A 21,527-nucleotide genomic window follows, 5' to 3' on the forward strand; every position below is an offset into this window, starting at 1 on the left:
GCTTTAATAAATAATAAATAATAATTAAAAAATCTTCTTTAAAACTATCAACACTACTCAAGCATTCATCTCGTTTTTCATCTTTCTTTTATTGTTTTTTTCTTGCTACAGTCACTGCAGGCTTCCTCGTTGTGGATAAATACACATCCATTTATATATAAGTGAGTTTTGTTCTATAATACTTATGTTCTGTAAAGCTGTTTTGAGACAGTGTCCATCATGAAACACGCCATAGAAATAAACTGGAAATGAACTGAACTGAATTGAATTGAATAGTTTATTTTTCAACTACTTTTCCCAGCCCTTCTGTTTTTCCTTCACTTTCTCCAGTTCACCTATTCAACCAGCTGTTATTGTTGTTCATTTGTGCATCAAGAAAACCTGAAGCATTAATTAAAGTTGCTTGTCTGAGGACTAAATGTGAATGAAGAGAAAGGTCCAAGCAATATCCGTTTCTTGTGTTGAATTTCCCTAATTGCTTACTAACACATGTGTATTTCTATTTGCATAATAATCGTTGCATATTCAATTCAAGTAAAAGAAAACCCAACTGTCCCAATAGCACCCCTTACTAACTTAAGCTCATGAATATTTGCATACAAATCTGCATATTAATGCATAGCACACTCCATGGTGTAATGAATATGCATAGGCTGAGGCGGGACCTGGCAGGTGGCGAAGGGTTTGATGTTCCAAATGTAGTGAGGTGAAACATCCTGGATGGAGATCTGCAAGTTCGAGAAGCTTCTGCTGAAGAACATCGTGCACAGCTCTCCCAGGAGACGACTGCACTGAGCACGCTCTAACCACAACACCTCCTACACAAGGGAAAAAAGCGTGAGAGAGAGAGAACTTAAGGTTAATTAGAAGTTATTGAGAGTGTATAAAGGAATGAGGAAGAATAGATGAGTGAGTGAGAAGTGTGTTGGGAGAAAAAAAAAAAGGTTAAGGGCCAGTATGTATGGAATAAGGTAGAGTGCAGACTGCAACTTGATGCTGCTACAAAAATAAAATTATTTCTGAAATGAATGTTCAATTTTCCATAGTTGTAGCTCATCATGAAAACTATACCTGGGGAGTGCTTCCTGCATTACCTCTGTGTAAGGTGAGAATTGCAGTTTCAAAGCTTTTGTGGGTAGTGAAAATTCTTAACCATACAACTGTCAAAAAATCTTAGACCTTATTATGAGATGCTCAGAGAGTCAGCCAAACATAATATAAATAAACGACAGCACAAAGGTAAAAAAAAGGGCTCATTAAATAAAGAATATGTCTGAATATGACTGGTATGCATTTGACTGCTAACCGCCTATTAATAAAATAATTAATGTACAGTATAAAGAACACTTCTTAAAAAAAATTAAATAAAAAAATAAAATAAAATTTTTTTTTCCAAACTTTTTTTGTGCTAGAATATAAACTTTCAAATGTGTTTTTTAACAACCAAATTCACATTTAGTCCGCAATTGCTGTTATAATAATCTCCACTCTTCTGGAAAGATTTTCCACTAGATTTTAGAGTGTGTTTGTGGAGATTTTTACTCATTCAGCCACAAGGGTGATAGTAAAGGTTGTGATGAAGAGTGAGGAGGCCTGGAGTGACGTCAGTATTCCAATTCATCCCACATGAGTTCAGTAGGGTTGAAGTCAGAGCTCTCTAGGAGGAAACTCAAGATTTTTCACTCCAACTCATTTAACCCATATCATAATGGAGCTTGAATAGTACACAGGGGTGTTATTATGTTGGAACAGGTTTGGGTTTAATAGTTCAAGTGGGAAATTTTAGACATTCTATGAAATTGTGAGCCTTCAACTTGTTTGTAACGATTTTGAAAAAAACCCCACATATGGCAAGAAAAGTCAAATGTCAGAATACTTTTGTCCATGTAGAGTATTTTAATTACACCTAAAAAGTGGCCCTGAGTTCACCCAGCCTTTTTACACTTACACCTTGAAAAAAATACCAGCATACCTTGGCCTCTGATTAAGCATTCTGTCAAGCAACACTTAAAAAAAAAACATTATTACACTGGATATGAGGTATAACAAATACCGCATACAATCGACTTAATGGAGTTTTGTTCAGCATCAGAATACCCATAAGGTAATGTGGTAACTTATGCCCAAATGCCGTTAGTTCATCTTGCAATAGTCATTAAGACATCTCTTCTCTCTCGGTTGCTGTGACAGATGTCTCTGGATTTCATATCTGACTCATGTTTATACAAATCCCAAATCAATTATCCTTGAATTCCCATCCACATTGGCATGTCTAAAAGAGACATTAATAAAATTATAATGAAAAGTTCTTTCAGAGAAGAGTGAAAGCGCAAAACTATGTAATAATCCAACATCAAAAACATTCCGTTTGTTGGGAATGCGCCGATACGAATGGATCGGCATGCCATCCAGGATGTTTACTACAGCGCCGACCAGAATAAAGCTCTTATTCAATATAAACGAAGATCATGTTTTTTTAAAAAAAAAATTCTTAATAAATACCATACAATCAATACTGCAAACATAATCTGGTCTCCTGTTTATGAAATCTCAGCAGCAGTTGATGAATGGCATGAATAAGCCGAGCTTTATAAAATCGATTTTTTCACGCTTCCATAAATCAACACTTGTCTAACTTATGGAGTTCAATGAACAGAAAAAAAATGGATTTTGCTCAAAAAGTTCCAAAAAACTTGGCATTAGATCATTTCGAATACTTGAGAATACATTCAGGATTAATTCGGGGGTGTTTGGGGTGGGTTCTGATAATCACAGGTTTGCTTTTAATTCGAAGATTTCCTTCCAGTGTTCAACCGCTTATTCGCACAATTCCGAAAGTCAATGAAGTGCACACAGGTTTGCAAAAATTGTAGCCAATATGTTCATAAATTGTTTTTAATTATTACCCTTCCATATACAATTTTAAAAGGTGAAGAGGTGTAAATAAAGGCATGGGTTAATAAAAGAACAAGTGAGACTAATCACTAGACATGGCACCTGAGCTGAAATTCAGCCTACAGTCATCGCTGACAGTCAGAAGGACGTTGTTCTAGTGAACAGGTGAAAAGTGAAACGTATATGGAAGAGTGGTTGAAAGAAAAAAAGTATGGAAAAAAATGACATTGCAATTAAATTGCTCTCAGTCAATAATTCACTGCTACGACTGTTCTCTAAAGAGCACTATACTATATGGCACTTATTAATGAGAATGCAAGAAATAAAGTGGGTATGAAGAAGGAAATAATTAAGGCAATAGCTTGAATTTTGTTAAGCAGGTTGCAAGTGTCTTGCATACACTTTTTTTTAAAGCCATCAGGTTTTATGGTAACAAATAGTATTATTCACTAGTAGCTGAATACCATTACACTGCCAAGGGTGTAATTAAAATAGCTAATCCTAAATGTCTAGCAAGCATAGCAAGTGGTTAAATAAATAAATCTATTTGTAATGGATAAGAAATGTGTAAAAAGAATCATGCTTATTTCCCAAATAAGCAAAAAAAGGTGTTGAAACCGAATCAAACAATAGAACACAGAAAATTCACAAACAGACCAAACAATAGAGAGTTCCAAATAATAGGTAATCAGCAAGATTTGCAATTTGCAAGATCAACAATTTGAACTTAGAGAAATATAAGAAAGTAGTTTAGAATTGGCAAGAGTTCGCACTGACTGCAACATTAACCTGACTCTATTAGTCTCTGGTCAGAAGGTGTTTTTGAATGGGGGATTATATAGCTTGTATTTAGGAAAGAATGTATGTTTACACCCATTCCCATTATACCCATATGTGCATCTTGCCCAAGCTGAAGCACAAATCGTCTACAGTGTGTTTGTTTGGTGTAGTCGTAACAGTTTGCTTTAGGGAACATAAGAGGCCAAGCCTGTGTACAAATGCGAGGTCCATATAAACATGGTTAGCCAAGATTGGTTTAGAAAAAAAATTGAATGCCCTAAACAGATCTCTGACCTCAACACACTGAACACCTTTGGGATGAATTGGAATGCTGACTTTGCAATAGACCTTCTAGTTCAACTTGAGTGCCTGATCTTACTAAGACTCTTGTGGGTGAATAGGCACAAAAAAAGCATCATATGCAATCCAAAATCTAGAACAAATCCTTCCCAGAAGAGCGGAAGCACTTATAACAGCAATGTGGGAACTAAATCTTGATGGGATGCTTATTATGCACATATGGGTGTGATTGATCAGGTGTCCACATCAGTTTTGCCAATGCCTATACTAGCCATAGCTATGCTATCCATTACTACATAGAGGGTTATGCTACAAGCACAAGTAGAACAAATTTGCATATACAAGCTGTAAACATAGTGCCTAAGATTGATCGTTTTAGTTTCATTCTGTTGTGGATGTTAAGGGTGTGCTGGCAGTATAAGAAGAGGTGTTCCGGCCTTTTTCTTTCAGCCATAATGGAATTTTGCCAACTGAAAATTCCCAACGTCATGAGTTTCTTTTAACATAAATTATTATTGATTTTGCTGAGTGTAAAGCATAGCTGCAATGTCCGAGGGATTTGTGTATAAATGAATGTTAAGGTTCTTGTTAGGCTACATGCCTGCTTTCCATTGACCACTGACACTGTACACTAGGTTGCTTTCTACTTTACAGCAATCATATCTTGCTCTCAGAATAGAATAAACTAATAAATAAATAAAATGAAATAAAAAAAATGATGTGCACACATAAATACTCTAAGAACAGTTAGCTTCTTCATTTCAAAATGTCACCTGGTAGGCATGTGGTGTGTCGTCCATGCAGTAAACTCTGAGTGTGTACGCATTTTCCTCTGAGATTCCGAAAACTGCAATACGAAGTCTTTTCGCTGCTGACTCACTGATTGGCATTCCAACCAGGGCATAACGGCCAGGCTGATCCACAAGCACAAAGCAGCGTCTTGACTCCAGCACGCAGTAACACGAAGAGTTCTCCTCTTTCATCCACATCACATCCTGCAAAAACACATATATGAACATGTTGAATGTTTTCAGGCGTAAGAACATACAGCACATCCAAACCATAACGATCAAATACAGAACGAAACACAGGAACTGTGGCGGTGGTTCAACCGCTCTCATATATACAGTACTCATAAATCTCAATTATGTAGAATTTTTCAGATACTGAAGAAATGTACTAATGTTTACAAAACATTTAGTCTGAAAGAGACAAAGTGGAATTTGGAAATAGAACAGTTGTTATAACACTTGTTCCTTTATAAGACTCTTTACTTTCTCACTCTTAGAATAAAGAAGACAAGAAGACAAACAATGCAGCTTCTGTTCTGAAGACTTTCCTGTTACGGATGGATATTAGTAAATACTGTATTGGATCTTCTTCTTCTTCTTTCGGCTGCTCCCATTAGGGGTTGCCACAGCGGATCATCCGTCTCCATACCACCCTGTCCTCTACATCTGCCTCTTCCAAACCAACTACCTGCATGTCTTCCTTCACCACATCCATGAACCTCCTCCTTGGTCTTCCTCTTTTCCTCCTTCCTGGTGGCTCCATCCTCAGCATTCTCCTACTAATATAACTCATGTCCCTCCTCTGCACATTTCCAAACCATCTCAATCTCGCCTCCCTCACCCTGTCACTAAAACATCCTACATGCGCTGTCCCTCTAATAAACTCATTTCTAATCTTGCCCATCGTCGTCACTCCCAACGAAAACCTCAACATCTTCAGTTCTGCTACCTCAATGCCACTGTCTCTAATCCATACAACATCGCAGGTCTCACCACAGTCCTATAAACTTTCCCTTTCATTCTTGCAGATACTCTTCTATCACAAATCACTCCTGCTATCACTCTTCTCCACCCACTCCACCCTGCCTGCACTCTTTTCTTCACTTCTCTAACACACTCTCCATTATTTTGCACTGCTGACCCCAGTTACTTAAACTCCTCCACTTTCTCACCTCTTCTCCCTGCAACCGCATCACTCCACTGCCAATATCATTTCTATAGTAACAACTTACTATACTACATACTTTAGATTACACAAAAAATCATTTTTATCACTTCAGTTAAACACATTTGTACATTCAGGTCATTGCAGGCAACATTTAATCGTTATTGTGGCAGGTGCAAATGCCAGGGTATTGAATTAATTCAGGGCATGAGACATAATTTGTAGATAAACAGCATATTGTTAATTCTTCTCAATGACACTAAAGCACCGACATACAAAGTAAATCAAAAGGTGAATCAGGCCATAACAGTGCTTTTGGTTAATATATTTGACAGTTATTGTTTTATTTTAGACAGTCTATTCGGCATAAAGTAATTATTGTGCCACGGTTTGGATAGTAATTAATACACGTGTTACCTGTCAGACATACATTTGTGTGACCCTCTCTGTTTCTCCTCCCTCTGTTTGTTTCTTATCTCTCCGGCTTCTTCTATTCTACTGTAGGGGGACTCCCCTGCAAATCATTATTATATGGTGGCTGGAAATGGACCAATAAGAACAACAACCCAACCAGATGAGGCAGGATCTATTGTTTAAAAGCAGCACCCTGAAGTTCTTAAAACCTTAGCTCATAAGGCTAACATTTTGTTAGCCTTGTAAGCCTTGTGCTGTCCCATATATCATATACTAATTTGCTTAGTTTGTTAGCAAGTAAGGTGCAGCATACATACAATCTATGTAACCTACTGTAACACTCTAGTTAGATCTAAAATCCAAATTCCGAGATGTGCAATTTTGGTATTAAATCCACTTTACTAGATTACAGTCTACTAAAAATTATGCAGAGTATTGCCCAGTATAAATAAATTATTCTTTCAACAAAATGTTTTATTCGATACAGCTATTTTTTTTTTTATAAATAAAGAATGTGTAAAAGAAAAAAAAACAGATGTAATGTATGTAATGTATATATAAAATATATATAATAAAACTAAACTACTGTTTTTTAATATATTACTTTGTGTTGTAGGTTAGTGTTATTTATGATTAATGTAAACCTCGATCTTACCTTTTAGTATTGTAAAAACATTGGTAAAACACTGAAAAGGCATTTCCTAAAACATTGGGAAAGCACTGAAATATGGAAAACAATGTTCCATGTGTGCAGATGTGCAGACACTACAACCATACTTTTATATATATATATATATAAATATATATATATATATATATATATATATATATATATATATATATATATATATATATATATATATATATATATATATAAAATTTACAACATTTTTATGAAAATTTAAAATTGTTTTGAATGGGTCCTTATGATTAATATTGGTATAACCTTCTAATAATTTTGTGCTGGATTACGGGTAAGCAGAATAAATTAATCCTAAAATAAAGTGTAATGAATGGAATTCCACTCCTATTTCATGTTACCCTTGTGTACACTGCAAAAGCTGAGGCAAAAAGTGTGTGTGTCTATAAAGGATTGGGGGAAAAAAAATGCAAATTGGAACCACACTTCTTCCTTTTTATATTTAGCTTGCCAAAAGAAACTTTACCACCAACAACTGTATCACAATTAGGCAGGCTGACCCAAAGCTATATAAGTGGCAGAAGAAAAAGTATATATATCAAACTCTTACTTGCACACATATAAGTATATAAGTATATATTCGTACCTACTTCACTGGCATGGAAGGCAATAATTAGAGTCCGTTAAAATCGTACCTGCTTGTAAATCATAGCCTTATTTAATCACAGTTTGTCCTACAATATTAATGATAATTCACTGACCTCCCAGTTGTCTCCATGTGTTTGTCTCTTCAGTCGTACACTCCAGTCCTCTGAGACTTCTGCACAGTGTGATATTGTCATGGCGACCGGACACGACAAGACGACACCTGGTGGACCGAACGAGATCTCTGGACCCAAAAGTACCTCGTCATCAGAGAGACTGCTGAAAACATAAAGCAAATAAAGACCATAGTCAATAGTTACTGTGTAAATATTATATAATGTGGTTAATATGCAACTGAAAGCCAACATTATTTCACTCGATGTTGTAAACACTGAAATATTACACCTTTATGTGGTATAGAATCATTCTCAATTTCTTTGCCCAAGCCAATTTACAACATATTTACATAGTAAACAACAGGCTTCAGAAACAACAATCTTTTTCTATGGTATTATAAGTCAGCTTAATTTTAAAAGGATGAAATTGTCCATAACAATAAACCAACCTGAACCGTGTAAAAACACAACGCTTTCACTAAAATAATAATAATAATAATAATAATAAAAATAATAATAATAATAATGAAAATAAATGGCAGAACTGACGTCCTGTGGATTGTGGGTATATTGAATAAAAAAGGTATTGTATGTAATGTTTTACACATTAATATAGAATCTAGGTAGCACTATATTAAATCTAGGTAGCACTAGGATGCTAAATTGTAGAATGATGTAAGATCTTCTGGTTAATAGATACAGTATCTCACAAAAGTGAGTATACTCTCTACATTTCAGCAACCATTTTATTATATCTTAATACAACTCGGATAAACTTTGGTCAATGTGCAGCTTGTATAGCAAAAAAACTAATTTACTGTCCTCTGAAAATAACTCAACATACAGCCATTATTGTCAAAATATCTGGCAACAAAAGTAGGTACACACTAAGTGATACCAGCTGTACGTTGTTTAATCATGCAAAGCCACATGTCCAATTCATCATGTTTATGTTTTTGTCTGCTTGACAGAACCATACAAATTTGTGTATCTTGTATTAGAGCAGTTCAAATTTGGTGCTTTGAGTAAAATTCTCTCATACTGACCACTGGATGTTCAACATGACACCTCATGGCAGAGACTCTCGGAGGATTTGAGAATGAAAATTGTTGCTCTGCACAAAGATGCCCAGGCTATTAGAAGATCTGTAACACCCTAAAACTGATTTACAGTACATTGACCAGGGTCATTTAGAGATTTTCCAAGACGGGTTCCATTCGAAACAGGCCTCGCAAGGGTGGAGCAAAAAAGTTGAGTCCTCGTGCTGTGCATCAGGTGCAGAAGTTGCTTCAAAAAACAGACGCATGAGTGCTGCAGCATTGTTTTTGAGGTTACATAAGCTGAAGGTCTGTTAGTTAGTGCTCAGACCATACGCCACACACTGCAACAAGTCGGTTTGCATGGCCATCATACCAGAAAGAAGCTGAAGCTGGCTTACATGAAAGCCTGCAAACAGTTTGCTGAAGACAACCTGTCCAAGAGCATGAATTACTGAAACCATGTCCTGTAGTCTGATGAGATTAAGATAAACTTGTTTGTCTCAGATGGTGTCCAGCATGTGTGGTGATGCCCTGGTGAGAAGAACCAAGAAAATTGTGTCTTGCCTACAGTCATGCATAGTGGTGGTCTGGGGCTGCATGAGTGCTGCTAGTACTAGAGAGCTGCAGTTCATTAAGGGATTCCTACATGTACTGTGACATTCTAAAGCAGAATATGATTCCCTCCTTTCAAAAACTGGGCTGAACGTCAGTTTCCCAAACACACCGCCAAACTGCTTTGCTGAGAAAGTTGAAGGAGAAGGTAATGAAGTATGTCTCCAGACCCAAACCCTATTGAACACCTGTGGGGCATCCTTAAGTGAAAGTTGGAGAAGCACCATGTGTCTAACATCCAGCAGTGATGTCATTATGGAGGAGTGGAAGAGGATCCCAGCAACAACCTGTGCAGCTCTGGTGAATTCCATGCCCTGTAGGATTAAGGCAGTGCGAGATACTGTAACAGTGGTGCTCACCTAAAATAATGACACTTTGGACACAGCTTTTAGGTGTGTCCCTTTTTTAAGTACACTTAGGGTGTACTTACTTTAGTTGCCAGTTATATAGACAAAAATGGCTGTATTGTCGCTTGAGAATATATAATAAAATAGTTGGAAAAATGTGAGGGATGTACTCACTTTTGTAAGATACTGTACTTTTAAATGCTATCTGACACCTGTAGACAGTTGGAGGTGCTTTAGCTGCACTTTAATGGCTCAGTATTTTGAATATCTCAGATAATGAGACTAAGATAAAGGTTTTGGAAAAATAACTCCACACAAAAAAATGTAGTGCACCACTCGGCTGGCAGACTGGTGCAGTAGGTAGCAGTTCTGTCTCACAGCTCCAACATGTTTAGTTCAATCGAGTGCCTGTGGGTTCCTCGGGTTCAAGTGGTGCAGCGGATCATGCTGCTATGTTACAGCTCCAGGGTTTGGGGTTTGATCCTGAAAAGCACAGCATGATGCTACCATCACCATGCTTTTATGTGATGGTTGTATTGTGGCAGTGGTAGAGTCGAGCTTCCAAGAAAAACTTCTTAACTAGTGCCTCTAGTTTGATCTTGTGGGCTCATTGGTTTCCTGGCACTATCCAGAATCACACCAGTGGATACTCTTGGTATGAATGAATGGTCTGTATAAGAGAGTGTGTATGCTTGGAGGGCTGCATTGGACCGGTGATAGGATCCAGATTGATCTTGAACCTGACCAGGATTAATATGTACCAAATATTTGTGTTGTGCCTTTTTTAGTGAGATTAGATATTAAGACCAATTATATTCAGGGGATTGTATTTGCTCCTCTTCCTCTAATTCTGATTAATGATGGTCTGATAATTGTAGTCTAATTGTAGACAGATTCATTTTATGTTTTGTTTTTCTATGTTTGCTGCCATATTTGATAAGGTGTTGACATTTTTATTTCTATTTCTTTTTCTACTTAGCAAGGAAATCAAAATTCTAGAAAACAAAATTCTACACTTTTGATTAAAAATGCAACTAGTGTCTGGAATGAAAGTAAGTAGAAACCAAATATAAATTGTTTATGGTGACTTAAAAAAAATAAAAAATAAAAATAAATAAATAAATAAATAAATAAATAAATAAATAAATAAATAAATAAATAAATAAATAAATAAATAAAAGGGTCCTTTAACACTTTTTTAAAATTGAACAATTTTCACTCCAGTTCCCTCACACCATGTATTGGTTTGTTTATTAGTTTGTTTGTTGATTCGTTTTGTCTCAGTAATTACAGTCATTGAACAAAGATGCTGTGCTTGGAGTTTTTTTTTTTTTCTGTGTACAAAGACAATCAACTCGATGAACAAGCAGAAGCTGTTGTTCAGATTGTAGAAGGGACAGAGAAATGAGTCACTGAGAGTTACACACAGCTGTTTGATTGTAATTATCAGCTAGATATGATAAGATGATGGCTGAAATGCTAAAACATGCAGAAAATACTGGGTTTTGTCTGGTTGCTGAAGGCGGAAACAAACGCAGACTTAATAATTTGCTCATCTTGATTACTGTGCTTGAAAGTCAGTTCATTGGCTGCATTGTGGGTGTGTGTGTTTGTGTGTGTTGTCCCTTTGATTGTCAGAAAAAAATCTGTTAATTATAGCAATGTGAAGGATGGACTGCAATCATCAGTAATCCCTAAACTCATACACACTATATGGACAAAAGTATTGGCACAACTGACTTTTCCAGCCATATCTTGTTTTCCCCCAAACTGTTAGCACAAAGTTAAAGGTACACAATTGTAAAGGATGTCTCTGGATTCAATACAATTAAATTTTTTTTGCTTCACTTTAATTAGGAGAACTAAATCTGTTCCAGCATGAAAGATCTAGCTTACATAGGTTGGTGTGAAAGATCTTGAGTGGCCTGCTACAGAGCTCTGACCTCAACCTTATTGAACACCTTTTGGATGAACTGGAATGCTGACAGCACACCAGGCCTCCTCACTCGACATCAGTACCTGACCTTAATGAGCTGAAATCTCCACAAGCACAATGGAAAATCTAGTGAAACAGCTTCACAGAAGAGTGGAGGTATTATTATTACAGCAATTGGGCACTAAATGTGGATTGAGGTGTTCAGAAAAACACATTTAAATCTAATGAATAAATTCTTCCATAAATTTTTTTTTCTTTATACTAAAAACTCCAAGAAAAATGTTTTATTTTAGATTTTTGTTTAAAATGAGTTCTTTATACAGTCATACATTCTTTTACTAATAGCATTTACTTGAAAAGTCCAATGGCTTACCAGACATGTTCAGTATGGGAAAATCCATCAAGTTTTTGACGCACCCCGTCAAAACGTCAAAACGCACCCGTTTTCACCTTAGTGAATTCATCTAGACATTATGTCACTTTAATACAATAATGTTTTTCAAAAAATAAAAAAAAATAAAATTGTTAGTGAATACATAGTTTAAAATGTTATTCCTAACATTCCTGAACATTATTGTATTTTAAGATAATCCGCAACTTGATGTTAGTTAGGTTCCAAACAAGAACCCGCAAAATTTCCGAGCCCCGAGTTCCAAACTACGAATGAACGGGGGTTGACTGTATGATGTTCGGCACTCTAGGGTTGAGACTCTCTAAATATTCTCATGCACACTACAAAATCTTTTGGAATAATTTCCCAGAAGACTGTAAAAGACAGCAAAAGAGGACTAAATGTGGAATAGGATGTTCAAAAAAGTACATTTAAATCTTACAATCAGATGTCCACAAACAACTGTCAAAATAATGTATATAAAAAGCGTTATGTTAAACATAAGCTTGCAGAGCTAAACAATGCTCAAGACCAATTCTAGTCTTTTTTAAAGACAGTAACTGATCCAAAACAACTTGTGTTTAGTATTTGTGCTGTTGGAGACCAACATGTTTCTAATTCTGACTCCTTCATACTGATTGTAATATTATTTAGCTGGCATAGAGGACTATACTAATTGATTTGAATTAAGCAAAAGAATTATCAACCAATATACTACAATGATCTACTAATGAACACTGGGTAATTTCTGTACTCTGTAACCAATAATGAATTAATATTGTCTTGTTGATTTAATATGATTTAAACAATAATTACTGTCTTATACATTACATCTTTCTCTAGGAGATGACAACAATTAGTGTTTTTTGTTTGCTTTGCATATACACATGTACACACACACACACACACACACACACACACACACACACACACACACACACACACACACACACACACACACACACACACACAAAAAAGAATGCAGATATATGTCCTGAGATAATCGCATCATTTAGATCATCAGTTTACATCTAAACTGTAATATTTACACCCCCCCCCCTCTCTTTTTCTCTCTCTATGTGAGTGTATGTATACAATATCTAGCTGATTATTGCATATGAACCGTGAAAATTATGGTAATGAATGCAAATATGCAAATCTATTATATAATTACTACACAAACTCGCCGGCAAAGCAATCGAGCCTCAAGAGCCATGCAAACCATCTGCTGCTTTTACACTTTCCAGGTTCCTTTTCTCTCCCTAGTTCTCTTGTGTTCGCTCTTTGTTTCCTCCCCTGCCAAATTCTCTCCCTCTCCTTTTTTTTTCTATTCGTAACTCTTTCCATTTTTCCTCGTTTGCTCTCTATAACCCCTTTCGCTTTTATACTAACATACTCCTCTCTGAATAAAGTGTCTATCATTCACAATCCTGTCACTTCAGCTGATGGATGACGGCTCTGCTGAATGGGAACGTTTTGATCGACGGGTGAGCGCCTGGGTGTGTCAGGGTGTCAATTGCAGCTCGGTGGATTTCAGTATAGAGTCTTGACACATCAGAAAAGATTTATGGACTTTCTTTAAATAATGACAAAATGAAGGAAGACAAAACCTGAAACAAGTATAGAGGGTGGTGCGGTGGATCACACAGCTCCAGGCTTTAAGGTTTGATTTTGAGCTTGGGTTTCTTTTTGAGTTTCACATATTCTGTATTACTATAAGTGCTGTGATGGAGGGATTTCGTCTACCTTGCAGCCAGTGCCACAAGATCACATGATCCTGATAAGAATGAATGTGCTAACTGAGGATAAACAAATCAAGTAATCTATACTCATTAATAATATTTTAATTCATATTTAATTCTAGCTCACTCTAACAAAATGACTAGATTAGTAGACAAATGTAAGTCTAAAACAGATAATATTCTATGATTGCTTTGTATTTGACTCCATTTATCTTGAGATCAACCCTGGCAAATTTTCCAGCGTTTGGTAATGAAAAGCGTCCCCATAACTTCATAAAGGCATCAGCATGCTTTACTGTGGTTGTGGTATTTTTTGCAGGGTGATAAGTAGTCTTGGGTTTTGAATAAACCCAATGCTTTGAGCCACAGTAAAAAACATATGCGTTACATGCAGCAACCATTAGCCAATGTTTTTTTTAAAAGAAGGATTCCTCTATGTAAATGGTTTTGTATCAGAAATGCATCAAAAAAAGATCAAGACGTCAAGTTTACATGCCAATACGTCTGAGACACGTCCATTCTAAAAATGTCATGAGACTGGACTCACAGCCTGCCATGTTCTTCATCATGTATATTGAGGTTTAATGTTCTCTTCTTTTTTCCTTCCAGCACTCAAAACATGGCAGTGTGAGGATTAGCTATGCTTAATGACCCTACGTGTAAATAAGTGGCAATGTTTGTGTGCATGGTGCCTTGAGAATGAATGGGTCTCATTCAGGATCTTTTCCAGCATTTCATCTGGAGGCTTCAGATATACCACAATCCTGCCCAGAATCTACCAGTTATTAAAGCTGATTGAATGAACGAATGAATGAATAAATGAACAGATCTCCTCAGACACACACACACACACACACACACACACACACACACACACACACACACACACACACACACACACACTGAGTTACCTAACTGCCAGACATAATTGCTCTAGATACTTTTGTTTGAGTATGCCCCGACAACATACACAAACCAGATGCTAACATAATTAAATTGCAACAATAAACCAGCAGTCAAACTGTGTGTGTGTGTGTGTGTGTGTGTGTGTGTGTGTGTGTGTGTGTGTGTGTTTGTGTGTTTTATTACCAGGTGATTTCCTGATTGATGTTCATGTACATCTCCCAGCTAGTGTCTTCTGGAATTGCCCCATGAGGAATCAGCAAGCTCACACCTGCAAACCAGTGCAAAGAAACACACACACACACACACACACACACACACACACACACACACACACACACACACACACACACACACACACACACACACACACACACATTTGTACCAATATGTTGGTACATGTAATAGACATGAGCCGTGTACATGCGCACACATATTTATATCTTTGATAGACAGACAGACAGACAGACAGACAGACAGACAGACAGACAGACAGACAGACAGATGCACACATATACACACACACACACACACACACACACACACACACACACACACACACACACACACACACACACACACACACACAAACCTGTGTGTGGCAGCACTAATCGCCCTCCATTATACCCAAAATGCCCACTGGTCTTGTGTATTGGCATGCTAGTGGGTGGAGCCATCAGAAACTCCTTGCTTCTCCCCTCAATCATACCATCATGGGGAAATGTAAGGTGTGGAGCTTTGGAGCGATGAGTCGTTCCTTCTGTCACACCCAGAGACATCATGAAGGAGCTGTGAACTTTAACCTTGACATCAGGTAGCGGGTGAAAAATGAGCTCTTTATCGGTCGAGTCAGGAAAACACATGGGGCTTGAATATGACACCGAGTGACCTGGGTTCATCAGTAACGGGTTACCTGGAGAGAAGCGGGATTGAGAGCGATAAGATGAAAATATCTTGAGACAGGGACACACTGTCATAATATCACTACTGCTACTATCGCTGTTACCAACAAGCACAGCTACACATCCAATAGAAACCAAGCCAATTTTGAACCAAAGCATTTATGTTGGGCATTTTAAATCATGTATGCTGTGTCTTCAGAAGGAGCTCATTTTTATGAAAACATCTGAATTCTTTTATTTATGCATTTTATGCACTTGTGCTATTTTAACACCAGAGGGCCCAATCAGAGCATGCTATAGAGTTAAAATATACACTCAGCATCCATAGAAAGATCTGTACACCTGTTCTTTTATGCAACTATCTATATGTATTTTTGGTACGTGGTAGGTTAAATATTTTAATACTATATGATATGAGTAAGTTATACTTCTGTAAGTGGAAACATCTACATTAACGTTATTTAAAGAGGACTAAGAAAAATTTGTTAACAAGTGCCTGGGCTCCAACATGCCCATGTGATCTAACCTGCCTGAGAAAAGGCTTTAAAAACACCACTTGAGTCGGCTTTGGAGATCAATGACCCCCAGGTCAGATATTTTATTTGTCCGAGCAAAATTTGGGGGAGACTTTATACATTTTGTATTTGGTAAATCTCCAATACATTTTGTATTATGAGCCCATGTTCATAAATATTAAATTTAGTTTGTATAATATCAATATTATTTACTAAAGAAATTAAGAAGTATTTTACTTCATAATTATTCCTCATTCAAAACTTATATTCACATCGAATCGAATCGTAAAAACAGTATCCTGAATGCAGCATTGAATCAAATCATGGAAAAAAACAACCCAACTGTATATAGTGATCACATAACTATAGATATTTGTAGAAGTAATATTATTGAAATGTAATTATCATGTTGAATTATACCACAGCATAATTACATTTTAACTGTGATTGGTGTTGATTTATTTTTTATAATTGCAGCTCTAACAGTTGTTCTAAATATAATAAAAAATCACAAGCTTATAATAATGTGGGTTTTTAAATGTTATTGTTTCTATATTCTATAATATATAAAAATCAACAAACATAAATGTGCGCAGACAATATATTCTTAACCCTGACCCACCCTTTGAAAAGCATGACAGATTTTGTAGATGTCTGCATTAATATTTCTGCCAAAAAATCCAGGACACAGGATTTCTCAAGCCCATTTCTGATGGAAATGGCCTTTTTGGGTGACTAGGTCAAAACCTGTCAGAGAGAAAAAAGTGTTCTTGCAAGCTCCATAAAACAAGTGGCTCTCATATTCTGTGGGAACAATGCAAGCATGAAATGTATGGATGGAGTACAAAAGCTGACATAAAAAGGGAAATTATCCTGGGTTTGTACAGATCCTTGTAATAAGATATGATCAGTTATCAAACACCAGTCATATGCCTAAAACCGAGGAGTCCTGTAAAACAAAAACTGTACTGTTGAGAAGATGGTGGAATTGAGAAGGTTATAGCTGTTAAATATCTGAAAGGAGGTGTAAATATGAATTTATGTACCATCTGAAACACCCAAATGTTGTAAGCCCTCACTGTATATAACCGCCCTCATTATGCTGTGGTATAAATATATTTGTTTAGTCTTTACTGTTTTAGTTTTCTCTCTTTACTTTCAATGTGGAAAACCTTTGCATTTTGCTCCAATTTGCTCAGTATAAAACACCTTTTCTACATGACCTTCACTGCTTTTTTCATTAGAGGATTGAAGTACTCCATATGTACAAACGTTTGTGGACACCTGACCATAAGTTCCTAAAACCATACCTTCATGGAGCTCACTTTCTGCATAAGGGTAATGTCTGGAACAGTTTTGCATTTCCAAGTTCAAGTGATAGAAAAATCTAGAATATGGTAGCTCAATGGTTATGTCGTTATATTTGATTAAAAAGGTTGTGAGTTCAAGTCCTAGCACCGTCAAACAGCCACTGCTGGGCCCTTGAGCAAGACCCAAGAGTTTGGTGAAGAGTCACATATGGTTTCAAATGTCAGATGCCTCAACACTTTTGGTAATACAGTGTAAGTTTGCTAGACATTTACTGATGTGTCACTTGAAAAGGGAACTCCTGTGACACATCAGTCAAGATCTAGACATCAGCAAGGCTCTCGTTTATGAACTAACCACTCCATATCTTGACCCCATCCCTGCCAAATGACAGTTGATCAGGTGAACTGGGAGTAAACAAATTAACCAGGGAATAAACCCTGCATTTTCTCAGAAAAGGAAACTGGAAATGAGAGAACTGGCTCAATTTATTTTTTGAAAGGCCTGACATCCTTTTTTTTTGTGCATTTTTCCTTTATTCTTTCACCAGATTATTTATGATCAGTATGAGGGACTGAAGCAATGCTGGGAAGATTCGTTTCTCCATTCTCTTAATAATGTCCCTTAAGAAATGTTCGGGTGTTACAGCAACAATATCACAGAAATCATCCCTAAGCTACATTTTCTCAATTTAGTGTTTTGCCAGAAATCTGGCAACGCACACTGAGAGACATATTTAGCATGAGTGAGTGTGTGTGTGTGTGTGTGTGTGTGTGTGTGTGTGTGTGTGTGTGTGTGTGTGTGTTTGTGAATGTGAGAGAGAGGCATATCCACCATCAAAACCTAAGAGAGCCGATTATCGTATGAACTTATCTGGTTCACATCGTGCGGTATGTGTGACACATCACAATATTTCATGCACGATTTTATTTTTGTTTCTCTTTTTCTTGTTATTTGTGAGACAAATGCAAGTGCATTTGCATCTTCGCAAAATCTGCCACTCAGAAATCCGGAGCTCCTGAGTGAATTTGTGCAAATTTACCTAGAAATCCCGATTGATCAGCTTCAAATCCTTTAATTGAGGCGATGAATTACCGCTCAGTTTATGTACAAATTATGCTGTCAAGTTTAAACAGCTCATTTATTTCCATTACACACACACTCAACACACATTTGTGAAACTCAGTCCTTTTTATATTAATGATTGTAGCTTGGATGAAAGCGATCCAAAACAAATTCAGAAATGAAGACAAATAAGTCTATAATTAAGATGGCACACAATAAATAATGACACCGATATAAAAGCAATTAATGCTAGCTGCATTGTAGTGCATCTATGCTAGCTGACACATTATAATGACTGCACTGCATTATTTTATGTTGAAGCAAATACTGCCCTTAGGTTATGATCTTTCATATTTAGTTCTCAATTTGTCTTTTATGAGTAAGTTTTTTTGGCCTTTTATGGCATTTCTTGCCAGGAATGTTTGTGGTTCTTTGTGAAAACACATGCACAAGGATGATAAGTGATTCTGAAACTTTTGAAATTTGTAGCTCGGTTTGGATTGCGAAAAATATTTGCACACCACTTTATGGATAGTTCGATAAATATTGCTAACTGTTTGATGAAATGTACTGTAGTACAGAATAACTACACTTTATTACTGTAACTTTATCTCTAATTCATCATACATTATCAATTTCATGAAATACATTTTACAAATAATTTTAAATACACTGATTTAACACTCAGATCAATGGTTGTATTGCATCACATACAGTATTTTTTTTTTTTATGATCAACCAACATTAAAATGACTTTTCTTTGAATGTCTTTGTTTCCCGCCACTTGAAATAGGAGACCCAATCCTGTTCCAGCATGACCAGACCCTGTGCATGAAGCCAACATGGGTTGGAATAAAAGATCTTGAGTGGCATATTGTTGCTGGTCTTGTTAAACATTTTTTGGGATAGACTGCAATGCTGACTGCACCCCAGGCCTTCTCACCTCACCAACATCAGGACCTCACTTTACTATAACCCTTGCGATTGAATAACAAAATCTCCCCAATCACACTTCAAAATCTATTGAACCTTTCCAGAAGAGTAGAGATTATTTTAAGAGCAAATGGGTACTAAATGTCAAAGAATGTTTCAAAAGCACATACAAATTACTGATGAGTCGTTCTTGAACGATTCGTTTACGAACCAGTGATTCGTTCATTTTCTACAGGATGCACATGAGGAAAGCGTGACAAAATCAAAATAGGAAATGCACAGGAAACAGAATTGAGTAGTTTACCTCTCGACTCTTCTAGACTCTTCCGAGTCATGTGATTCCCATATACACTATGCAGTGCGATACACAGGAAACAGAATTGAGTAGTTCATCTCGTGAGTCCAATGGTCCGAGTCGTTCATTTTTTTGTCACGTGACTCCCACGGAGTCCCACGTGACTACACCATAAAGGTGATTAAAGAATTAAAGAAATAAAAAGAACTAAATGATTTCACTTCACTAATACAAATCGTATGGCCAGGTGTCCACAAACTTTTGTTTCTATAATGTGTATATTAGGACATTCTCAGTGCAGGAAGGTGCTGTAGATGATAAAATGTAAGTGTAGGGTGAGGTGTAGGGTGAGTATTAAGTCAGTGGATGGCTCTCAGAATAGTAGTAAGACACACGTACAAAGCAGTAGAGTTTAATGGTTTGATGAAGTGTGTAACTGGGAATAGGAGGTGCTGGCATAGGGATTTAATGGGGTATGTATTTCTGTGTCTGTGTAATAAAGCATCTGATCGAAGTAAAGTGTAGTTTATTTGGTGGTGGAGATTCATGGTGCAGCTGCGTGATGGCAATACGGACATTTTAGTAGAGCAGGTGGCAGAATATAGAAGTGTGTGTGCGTATAATGATGGCAAGTTTAGTGTGTGTGTGTGTGTGTGTGTGGGTGGGTGGGCAGATGTGTGCGGTAAAGTTTAGTAGTGTTTTGTGCATGATAGTGGATTTTAAGTGTGTGTCTGTGTGTGCGTGTTTGTGTGTGTGTGTGTGTGTGTGTGTGTTGCTCTGCTCCTACAGTAAAGAAGCTACATTACAGAACTCCATCTCCATCATACCCTCCTACTGTGTGTGTTTACTAGAATAGTGTGTGTGTGTGTGTGTGTGTGTGTGTGTGTGTGTGTGTGTGTGTGTGTGTGTGTGTGTGTGTGTGTGTGTGTGTGGGTCTGCTTTTCTTTGTTTCTACGTATATATTGTTTCTGTTCATTAGGGAACAATTATCATTTATATTAAACTATATATTTAAAAATGAAGAAATACAAAATATTGTCTTGTGTAATGTTGTGTATCATTGTGTAGTGTTGTTTAGTGTTATTTGGTACAAATTAAAATTTCCTGCAAAGAAAAGCATCTTAGTAAGTAGGAATATCTTCAATGTTGTAAAACTGATCTAGTATTTTCAGCTGAAAATAACAAAGAACAAACAACATTGTAACCTCTGTTATCTGTGTAAAGCTGCTTTGGGACAATGTCCATTGTTAAAAGTGCTTTACAAATAAAACTGAATTGAATTGAACAAAATCTATAAGTGTAAGACAACTGAAGGGAAGTGTATGTACAAATAATATCCCAAACATAGATTAATGGTCCTATTCGAAGGTTAATTGTAACCTAATAATAACTAAATAAATACTCAATACATTTGACTACATGCTAAATATTTTTTTCATTAATGAAGCTTTTAGCAGTGTGAAAGTAAACACAACACAATATACACTAAATGGACAAAAGTTTATCTAACCATAAAATTAATATTTTCTTTTCTTTTTGAACATCCCATTCCTTATTAAGTCCTAATTTGCTGTTATAGTAACCTTCAATCTCCTGGAATGATGTTTCACTAGATTTTGGAGGTTGCTTATGGAGACACTAACGTATGGTGAAGAGGCCTGGGGTGCAGTCAGCATTCCAACTGCTCCCAGTTTTGAGGTCAGAGCTCCATATCAGACCACTCAAGATCTTCCACTTCAACCCATGTCAAAAATATCGACACGGAGCTACACTTTTTATAACCTCTTAGTTC

At 36.6% G+C, this 21,527-nt stretch overlaps 1 protein-coding gene across 2 annotated transcripts in view; it reads right to left on the reverse strand.

Annotated features, from left to right (window-relative positions):
• unc5da (unc-5 netrin receptor Da) overlaps window positions 1-21,527 on the reverse strand; it is a 254,244-nt gene that overhangs the window by 8,188 nt on the left and 224,529 nt on the right. Inside the window, exons 10-14 of one of the 2 annotated variants that reach the window (XM_083564027.1) lie at window positions 15,310-15,630; window positions 14,904-14,988; window positions 7,747-7,909; window positions 4,749-4,970; window positions 666-818 (exon numbers count right to left, since the gene is read on the reverse strand). In XM_083564027.1, the coding sequence (XP_083420153.1) occupies window positions 666-818; window positions 4,749-4,970; window positions 7,747-7,909; window positions 14,904-14,988; window positions 15,310-15,630 (944 nt within the window). The remainder of the gene's footprint in view (window positions 1-665; window positions 819-4,748; window positions 4,971-7,746; window positions 7,910-14,903; window positions 14,989-15,309; window positions 15,631-21,527) is intronic. The other variant, XM_083564028.1, reaches the window with a different exon arrangement.

The sequence above is a fragment of the Silurus aristotelis genome, assembly GCF_946808225.1.
Source record: "Silurus aristotelis genome assembly, chromosome: 16".
Lineage (NCBI taxonomy): Eukaryota > Metazoa > Chordata > Actinopteri > Siluriformes > Siluridae > Silurus > Silurus aristotelis.